Source organism: Nymphaea colorata, chromosome 3 (genome assembly GCF_008831285.2).
Source record: "Nymphaea colorata isolate Beijing-Zhang1983 chromosome 3, ASM883128v2, whole genome shotgun sequence".
Lineage (NCBI taxonomy): Eukaryota > Viridiplantae > Streptophyta > Magnoliopsida > Nymphaeales > Nymphaeaceae > Nymphaea > Nymphaea colorata.
Window position 1 is genome coordinate 17396034 of NC_045140.1, and position 10848 is coordinate 17406881.

The 10848-nt window shown below is 37.6% G+C and overlaps 1 protein-coding gene across 1 annotated transcript; it reads right to left on the reverse strand.

Annotated features, from left to right (window-relative positions):
- Positions 1–641: 641 nt before the first annotated feature.
- On the reverse strand, positions 642–8783 carry LOC116250589 (protein NOI4-like). The gene is made up of 3 exons (XM_031624330.2): positions 8607–8783; positions 1403–1594; positions 642–1052 (listed from the first exon to the last, which is right to left on the reverse strand). Exons 1-3 carry the CDS (start codon positions 8610–8612, stop codon positions 1008–1010), a joined length of 243 nt encoding a protein of 80 aa, XP_031480190.1. The 5' UTR covers positions 8613–8783; the 3' UTR covers positions 642–1007.
- Positions 8784–10848: the final 2065 nt, after the last annotated feature.

Below are 10848 nucleotides of genomic sequence, written 5' to 3' on the forward strand. Positions count from 1 at the left end.
TTTTCATGTATTTCCACTGGTTTATAATTTTTTGTTGAGCAATATGGCAAACGAAAAACGACCATTCACATGAAGCTCAAGGCATTAGCGCAAGAAGGCAAGTTCAGTAGTGACGGTCATAGGTTTAAACCACATTCTGTTCTGCAGCCAAAGCCCCGCCATGCTTGTTCTGATAGAATTTTTAAGGGTTTTTACCTCAGAATTTTGCAGTGTTGAGAGGGTAATTGTAGGGATAGCAAATAGATCAGCGGGTAATTGTAGGGATAGCAAATAGATCAGCGCAGCTGAGCCTCGAATCTCAATAGTAGCTTCTTCGCTTATCTATGAAGTTGACTCGGAAAAGCAAGATTCAAACAGCTCCCATCTAGCCATTCTTAAGTGACAGCCTGCAATGATGCTGGTGACGACGAGGTAAAACAGTAAGTGCGCGGAATCAATCCAAAGCGATTACTAGTCACAAATCATTTAAGATCCGCAACGTCTTTTTATTTGCACAAACGGGTGCGCCAGCATTACCAATGATCGGCTATTCAGTGTTAACCGGAAAGTACTTCGAAGGAGAGATCAAAATATGTTCTGCAGACTCCTCGAAACATGGTAACGAAGAGAGAGAGAGACAGAGTCTCCGGAAATCAATACAATGGGGAAAAAAAGACGCTATTTCAATCACCAGAGGTCATATAGACATGAACCACAAAAACGAGGGGCCTGAGGAAGTGAAGGAAAATATGTTGGGCCTGTTCATCCTAGAGTATATTCTCTTCACATATATTTATATTTATATATATATATACCAAAAATAGAAATCTTTTATCCATTCATCTTCCCCAAACTCCCTCGTTAAAAAAAAAAAAAAAAGGAGAGAGAGAGAATCCATCACACTAAAGCATTCATAAGACATAGCATTGGACAAGGCTTCATTTTTTCCCCTTCATACTTGACACAGAAGTTCACAATCCATCTACACGCCAGAGCCCTTGACTGCTTTACATTCAAGTCTACACCTTTCAGGACTCACCAGATGTGGGCTGCATGCAGCAAAACCATTTTTTCTGCATGGACAACAAGAAAATTTTAATCACATGTAGAATAACTACGTTTGGCTATAAAATCATTGGAATATCAGGCAAATTTGACCTGAAATAACAGTCCACTTCTGACAGGCTCCTATACCATGTCAACAACCAACAAATAGTAGTGTACGAATAATAAATCATCCACATATCATAATCTACAGGTTATCTCTAATAGGTTTGGTCATGCATGCTCCCAAATTAAATGTTCGTGAGCATATGACCAAGACAACATATATAGGGGGGATGTGAGAAAGAGAGAGAGAGAGAGAGAGAGTTCACATTCATGAACACGATTATCACATGTTAAGGGTTCACTTAAAACCTACCGAGTTGGGCTTGCTAGTATAAGTCCCTGGTTTGAAGGCAACATCATCCTTCATGGGAGAGTTGTTTGGACGTGCATTTCCTCCTGTCTTCTTCTCATCTCTCGCCTTGTTGAAGATAACAGTAAACCCCTCAGCTGATGCAGGGTCATTCACGTCCCATTCCCCAAATTTGGGCAATGGTCTGCCTTTGTCCTGATTGATAAGCAGCAGAACCTTTTCAGGAAATATAATAACAGTTTTAAGGAAAGAAAACAGATGGTAGACGAGCACCTCCCTCTCCCCCTCCGTGTGTGTGTGTGTGTGTGTGTGCATCACTAATATGAATGTGCCACCATATAATTGTTGCTAAATAAAAGAGATATAATGACATTTACGTTTACTTATAATAGTTCACCGGCGTGGGTACCAGATCAGGTAAATATGAAAAGTAAAAAGCATAGGAAACGAACCACATCATCTAACTGTGTCTAAGATGGCATGAGCGAGAAGCAAGTTGAGGGATCATCTAGAAAGGGATATGCATGCAGTGATGGCAATTGGTACAGCAGTGCCACAAGTACCTCTCTTAGTCACTAGAATCCCTTTTGTTTATTGAAGGCTAGAATGCTCTGTTTTATCAGCATGTTACCAAGAAATGATTGATCTGTAAAGTTTGTGCCCCTCATGTAGCACCACTGTGAGAGGTTCTTAGAAACTTTCATATTCATTTTTTTGGTGAAGTTACAAAGTTCTTATTTCATTTCGCTTCCAACCTTCAGTTCACATCTAAATAGCAGAAAAAAATTTCTACTTTTGTATCTCATAATTCCATGAAAAGCCTAGTCCAAACAGGAAGAATGCTCCTAAACTTGCTTGCATACCCAAGAAGGAGTTTATCGTGCAAAATTTTCAACAGGATGTACCTGCCTATCCACCTGTTGCCCCTCATGAGCCATCATCATCTTCATCCATGGAGGAGAAGCCTTTCCAAGTACTAGAGAAACTATGACTGTCAATTTTTAATGTTTTGGCAAAGTGCAACACAACAATCAAGAATCCTAAGTGGGTTAGTTAGCAGGATAGCTAGGGGACCTGAGGATAATCTGCCAAGCCAACCTGTGGCTGTAAGGAATCCTAAGGGCTTGCATCATGCTTCTTCGAGTTCCCAAAAGTGGAATAGAGCTGAATATTATATCATTATTATACGATAGTAGGTTAGGACTAGAAACTCTTTCTAATTTCGTTTTTCACATTTCATTGTTGTTATTCAACAGTCATGAGTTTTAGTCTTTTTGTGCAAAAACATGAAAGTTGTAAGTGTAGGACATTGAGAAGTTGAAAGACTTCTACAAGCCAAATGAGCAGATAGTAGTGTACTTTTGTGTTGCAATTAACAATGCAGTCATCAGCAACAAACTACGCATCTGAGCATGTATGGTGTGGTGCAGAGGCGCATGGAGACTTCTGAGGAGCTTCTGTAGGTTATCAGGTCATATTGTTCCTTTTTCCCCACATCTTTTTTATTTTTAGCATACATTTCATGTAAAGTCTAAACATGGGGGCATATCACTGAGGATAGTCACTCGAGCATGAAGAGGGAATGGTACCGATTCAAAATTTTGTCCATGTATTTATTTAAAAAAGTTCACAAAATTTGGGTTAAAAAAATCAGTTTCGAGCCATTTATAGATTGTTTTTCGTAGGATTTAACATATTTCAAAAAATTTAAGTTCCATGCGAAAACATTTTCCAAAAATTGAGGTAAAATGCCTGATTATTGAACAGTCTTCTAACTAGACTTCTCCTAAACCCAGATATAAAATATCCGCAGCCTGTAGAGTTATATATCTAAACTTGAAAGAGAGCTTATATGGCACCTGTACGAATGATAAGATTATAACCTGTAGTTGCACATAAGTATGAAAATAAGAACTATAAGCTAAAATATAAGGCTACCCATTCATACAAACACATATGCTAGAGGCATATGTGCAAATACACACAAATATATTCTTATAAAACTGGTGCAGTTTACCCCAACTGAAGCACTATGTATTAGGAAATACCATTACTGATGAACCGAACACAAATTCCACTACCAACTTGTGTCGACTTTATAATTAGACCCATGAGTTAGTAAACTGTTAAATTAGACATTATTATCTGCTTAGGGAGAATCTAAGATGTGGCATACATCAACCATTATGGTGCATCATTTAGTTGCTACAGGAGAGTCCTCAAGTTAAAAGAAACAGAATCAGGAAACAACCGTTCAACAAGAGAGAGAGAGATCTCATCAAAGTCATGCTTCCAAGGTCCACGTCCAGCAACTCCCATTACTGGCAAACCATTTGAAGTCTGGCAAGGGATGACAACATTATGTTCAAAAGAAACATGTTTCCAATAATTATGGTTCCATTTCATGCTGGTGTCAGTTTAGGTGTCCAAAAGTAGACACACCTTTGACTCTGTAGAAGTGTCAAGATGACAACAATTATATGCTTACGATTTACATTAAAAAGAATCTCAGACCAACGTGGATTGAATTTTTTTTAAAAAGGCATTCTTCTCAATTTTGATGATGCCCCTAGATGGCTTAATTTGGTGATCAGATGAGTTTCATCTGCCTTCTGTTTTGCAATTATTAACAGTTTACCTTCAACGTTTACTTCTGGTCAAGACTTCAAGTACTAAGACAGCAAAACCCTCTTATCTCCTTATCTCTTCATTCTGGTCACATAAAGCAAGGAGTATAATCCTGAGAACAAGATGATAGCAATTGCTCATGGGTTTAAATGGAGTCATGCTTTTTTATTGATGATGATATTCTTTTTCTACATGACAGAGGGTATTCAATAGATGATTTTCGATATTTTTAATCACTTTCTTCACGAATTAGGATTAAACAACAACAATACCAAATCCCATTTTGTTGCTACTAATTTGCCTAGCGATAGAATTAGAATAATGTGTAGGAAGATGGGGTGGAAGAAAAGTCATCTACCAAGTAACTGCTTGGGACTACCCCTCTTCACCAGACATCTCCAAGCTAAGCACTGGATTCAATTCATTGATAAACTCAAAAGATAAAATAGTTTGACTAATAATTTGTTATTGATGGCTGGTTGGCTGACTTTACTTAACACAGTGCTCAGCTCATTTCCTATTTATCGGATGACCTGCTTCTATCTTCCTTGGAAAATAACTTTGATTTTGGAGAATGTTCTAACATCATTTTCCCGATCAAAGAAGCATTCTCCGAACTGAGAGTCAGTTTACAAAGCCATCTCAGAAAATGGACAAGTTTGAGGCATTTCAGGGCTATGAATAGAAGTTCTTTTGCAAGATGTTTGGCCATTGATATCAGAACGAAAGAGTGAACAGCTGGAACTCATGACATATTGAGACATAAATATCTTAAGCTAAGTCACATGGCTATGGGTACTGCTCAGGCACGAGATACGGGTATGGACACTGCAATTTTAAAAAATGTGGGTACGGGGTTATTGTAACATACATATATGCATATATGCAAAATAACACAAAAAAAAATCAAAATAAAAGCAACATTTACATAAACAAGTGATATAAATAAAACATTACATATTAATGAACAATAACCCTAAAAACAGAATGAAAGCTAGATTAAAAAAAATAAATCAAGTAAAATTCAGTAGTTTGGATCAAATTCAAGCCAAAAAGAACCCAACTGTGCCAAGTACCCACTTTGGGTACGGGAACAACGATAAGGGTACGTGGACCTTATTGAAGTACCTATGTGACTTAGATTCTTAAGAAGGTTTCCTTGTGTTATTGGAGCCTCGTCTAAGAGATTCTTATAGATGAAAAGCAGTCAAGATGGGTCTAAGGTGGTTGCTACAGGCAATAGATGGAAGCTGGGACATGGTACCAAAGTATAGGCCTGGTTTGACATTTGCAGTTAGATAGGCCCTGATTTTCCTTCCTCCCTTAAAATACCAAAAAGTTTATCATGTACGAGAGAGCCTTAGGTTTATTCCGGTGAAGGAAGTGCTGATTCCAGATCAATTCCCCTCTTGCAAATGGATACAGAGTAATTAAGAACACCTGAAAAAACATCTCAATTATCAAAAAGGCACCCTTGGGATCAAACCCATTAACATCACAAGATATGATTTCTAATTCTCATTTGAGCACCAAATCAGGTTGGAATCTGATCAGAGAGGAAAGCAATAGATGGAAAGGTTATAAATGGATTTGGAACAAATTTCATGAAGAGAGATGGTGTTGCTACTTTTTCATATAGAGCATAAACTGCTCACTCAGGACAGAATGAAGAACCGGGGATGTGCCCTGGCTAATCAATCGACTTAGGCAACAATGAAAAGGAAAATTCTTAATGTCTCTTTGCATCATGTAAGATTTCCAAGTAAGCTTGATCTGTAGGAGGATTAGGTTTCATCAGGAAAGCATTTCAACTTGAAGGCTAAGAGAACAGCTCATGAAATAGGGGAGCCATAGATTCTCTTCTGATGCTTGTATAATGGGTGGTTGTCCTTTCCAATCTGTGGTGTAGAGCACTTGGAAATTTGCACTGGAATCTGTCACAATAATGTACAATACTCCCGTATATCAAAGCAAAATGTACCTTGACCTCTGTTAGAGAGATTAATGTCAAATGCATCAGAAATGTATGGAACCCGTTAGCATTTGCCTCAAAATAACCAGACTTATGGCAGCCCCCTGAGAGGGGATGGTTAAAGATCAGTCTAGGCAGTTGCATGTGCAGAGGTGGAGGTCAGGGATTCACTGTCAGGGACCATCTGGGTTGGTACCTTACAGCACGGTATTTATCTGAGGAAGGTTCCATTAAAGAGGGTGAATGCAAAGGTTCGGAAGTTAGAAACATGATCCCTGATGATAGTAAATTGAATCTGCTAAAAAAGGAGCTGGATGGGAGCTAGTATTAGACAAATTCCATTGAATCAACTCCAAGGTTTCAGGCTGAGATGCTTCCAGGTCAGGTATGTACATACAGCATAAATATAATTGCACAGCAGTTAACCTTGCTAAACTAGCCAAAATGTCCATTTATTTGTGCTGGAGAGATAAGCCTTCGGGTTGGAGACATCACCATGGATTTTTGTAAGCCATAAAATTCAATCACTTTGATATAAGGGTAGGCATCTGTGGTCTGCCTAATCCCAGCTTAACTATTGAAAAGTACAATACTTTCCAAAGTTGTGGATGAAAAGAAATAGATATTCAACACATTTGAAGTGTCTAGAAAAACAATATCAACCAAATGAACAGATAACCATTGAAACTAAAACATGTTGGACATAATTTCTCCACCTTAAGATTCCAGGTTCATGACAATAAAGAGACCACATGACCACCCTGAAATAGGATTAGACAGATCATTAATTCATTATGCTTTTGAATGGAGTTGCTTGACACCCAATTCGAAGTGAGTCATATAGCAAAAGTTATTGTGACCCTGCAGGATATTCGATATCGATCGATTTGAAACAAGCACAAATTAGGACTATTGACCATAGTGACCAAGGGCATGGCTGGAAACCAGATCAGGAGCACCAGATCTGTGAATATTGCATAAGTAGCACCTGAAAGGGGAATCATTATTTGCAGAAGAGAAAATACATACTTTAGTTATAAATATAGAAAAGCGAAAAGGCAGGCAGTCGGATGATGTAAAAGTGGCAACAACCAATTAACACAAACAAACTTAATTCTCCATGTCTGTGAATCCCTGACCATTGGCAATAGTGTAGCAAGAGTTCTAGCAACGTGAGATTTCCAAGAAATAAAATGAAATAAAGTGCAAATAAAAGAGAGAATGGATGACTATGTCCACTAGCATGTCACAAGTATCGCTAGAACCGAAGAATATTGTTTCTTTTTTAATGTGAGATTTCCAAGAAACAAAATGCACCAAACCACAAACAGAGGGAAGAATGGATTGATCATGTTCATTAGCATTTCACAAGTATGGCTAGAACTTGATAGAAGAAGACAAAATGCAACTCCTAGGATAAGAGGCCTAATAATCTGTCTGCTTAGCAGTCAAAAAGGCCTGGGCAGCATCTAAGGGGGGCTACATGGGGCGACAACAGTAAATGAAAGGAAAAAAAAATGAAGAGGAAGAAGACAAAGCAGGAAGGAAAAGAAAAAGAAGAGCAAAAAAAGAAAAAGGAACGGATAAGGAGAAGTAAAAGTAGAAGAAGAAGAAGACAAGAAAATTTATCTAACACGTTTTTTTTCTACTTGCCCTTCCTAGCCGAAATGGTCGGGACCTAATAAAGTTGTCCACCGGCCTACTGATCATTTAAGAGAGTGAAGAATTCGTAATATGAATTGTCAAGTGTCAACACAAGTATGTATGGATTACGTGACATGTACAGTTACGCAACCAGATACAATTCCAGTAGAATTGATGTTTCTCAGAAAAGGGTCCCAACACATTAAAGGATCAAATGCGGCACAGCTAAAATTTTCAGCAAAAAAAAAAAAGCAATAACACTGCATTCAGATGAGGGAAACATCAAAAACTAAAAACAAGAAGGACAATAACTGCTACAAAGCTATTACTCTAAGCTATCAATGATTTTGCAAAAACTACAGATTGCGTGTTTATGTCTATAAGGTGGGACAACTTAGAAAAGGAAATAAAGAATTCGTCCAAACGGAACTAGTATTCATAAAAGGGAAAAAACTGACTTAGAGAAGCCCAAACTGAGGATTTAGGATCAGATGGAAAAACAAACAATAACAAATAGCATTTCCCGGAACAAAAAGTGAGAACTGAACTGCAACCCCTTGCTTTCAAACTTACCAAGAATACAAGAAGATAACTAAGAAGCTTATCGCCCCAACAAAACCGGAAGACAGAGAACGCCAATAATAAAATTTCCCTTTCCATATTATTCAATAGCGATCAGGAGAAATATATGGATCGAAATCATTGCATCTCAAAACTACAATAAGCGTCAAAGGCAAATAGCAACCACACGATACCACTCTCTTTCACTAAATTAAAAAGATCGTATAAGAGCAGAACTACGACCTAAAGAAAAAATAAAGCCAACAAAGGGCAAAAATCCACCGAGGTTTCGACCGATTCCGCCTGTTCTCATGGATGGCAGACTCCATCCATGAAAAAAGAAAATCCAAACCATAAAATATGATTGAAATTGTTTGCCGAAAAACTAGAAACAATACTTACCGTCATGAATCCCCTGAGAGAGACAGAGAGAAAGAGAGAGAGAGAGAGGGAGGGAGAGGATGATCGGAACGGCCGCCTCTTCTTCTCACCCGACGAAACGAACGGAACGGACCACAGAGAGAGAAAGAGAGAGGGAGAGAGAATGAGAGAGACAGACAGACAGAGAGAGAGAAACAGAATGGAGAAAAAGATGGGGGAGTATTTATATACTCCTCGTCTTGGCGGGTGACTCAGCCAGCACTAACCCGAAGTGGCTAAAAATAAGAGGGGACCATTTCGTTTCACGAGGGTCTGTTCTTTAGTTAATTACAAATGGAACCTACATTCTAATAAAATTCTAAATGGAGTATCAGATTTTCGGTAAGTGCTGAACTACGGCTTAGTCTTGGAACCTCCTTCAGACTTTGGTTGAACAAGGGAAATGGAAGTCCTTTTTATTTTTTTTCTTTTTTGGGTTTAAAACAAGCAGTTATTTTCTTTAATTTCTCAAGAATAATTTAATTCTTCCTCAAAGCTATGGCACAATTATTCAGGTAGCCAATAACGCATGAGGCCGATTTGACAAGCAAATCTACCTTTTGCGAGATAATACATGAGGGACACTGATCTTATAGTTTGACTTATGAAAAATAGCTTTCTATTAACTTACAGTAATTTGATTGAAAAAAGTTGGAGACCTGCGAAATATTATTTCATTAACTGAATTAATTTCTTCAAACACATTCCCAAGTTTGTCGTCATCATACAAGACGCCTGGCATGTTCCAATATGACAATCTATCTATTTAAGGGTAAGCCTTTTTCAGGATTAGGAGCAAAACCTTTGTTCTAAGTAAGAATTTCCCTAAAGTTAGCTGGTGGTAATTTCCAAAGAAAACCCGTCCGTTGATCGAATTGAGGGCGTCGGCATGAAGTTTTAGAAAAATGAGGCCCTGATTGTTCATAAACGATTTCCTTAGGGCCATTTGTGATATGTACTAAACTCCACCAAACGTACATTTTTTCTCGCCTTATTTGCCATTTATTTTATATTTAATATGTTTGGTACATTTTGAGTTGCATTATTTGCCATTTATTTTATATTTAATATGTATGTGCATATATGTATGACTTGTATTTATTTTATTTCATAGCGTCCTTTAAATTTTGTATTTCGTTTTTCCTTTATTTAACGTTAAAAATCTTGCAGTACAATCACTCGTACGCGCGAGTACAGTCGTGTAATTTAGTATTAGGAGCTGTCTTCCCAGGGTTCAACTTATACAGAAGAAGCCCAATGTAAAAGGAATAAAGGAAAAATACTAAGCGTAAACATTAATTTCTATGAGATATCTAAAGGGATATATTTAATTTTTATTATAAAATAGTTGTTTCGATATCATCAAGAGGAGAGTTATTTAAAGTTGAGCTCTCGCCAACACCAATTCGTCCGTAGCTACAGACAATTAAAGTGGGGTTCTCGCCAACACTAACCCGTGGCTGGCACTCACTTCTATTATTTTATATTAAGCACCAATCATGTTAGAGGCAAGATAATGGAGTTGAAGGTTTTATGTTCCAAGTATCTCAAAGTGGTTTCCCAAGTAAAATGAGAAGGTAAGAAATGTAGACGATGCACATTTTTTCATAAAAAACAAGCAGGAGGGGTTCCATTGGAGGAAGAGGACCCGTTTCCTAATTTTTATTATTTTTTGACTTTATGTGGTTTAGTATTTAGTTATTCTGCAAACGGTAGCGTTGGGCAGATGTCTTCTACCTTAACTTTTTAAAATAAAATTCAAAAAACAAAAACAAAAACTACCGACGTTACACAGATATTCGACAGCCTCTTTTTTAAACTTATCTAATTTTGTTTGTTTGCGTTGACCACCAGCACCGCCACCCACATGACCCATGCTTGACTTACCAACTGAAAATCTTTGTGGGGAGTTTCAGAACACAAACTACAGTTTATTCAAAAACTTCTAAAAAATTAACTGCATTTCATGATTAAAATAGTTTAAAAATTAGGAAAACTGGAAACTTTTATTTTCTTTCTGTCTGAAGACTTGAGGAGCGCCTCGAGAAAGAATTAAAAGACCACCTTTGGCCGTGTCTGCCTTCTAACGAAGAGTTAAAATATGAATTACGATTATTAAATATCTTTTCCGTTGAAAGAAAGCAAAAAAGACAAAGTTTCTCGTGTTTGACGTGACGTAATTCAACTGAGTCTCCATGAACGGAGCCCGCCGTTTTGAAATCAC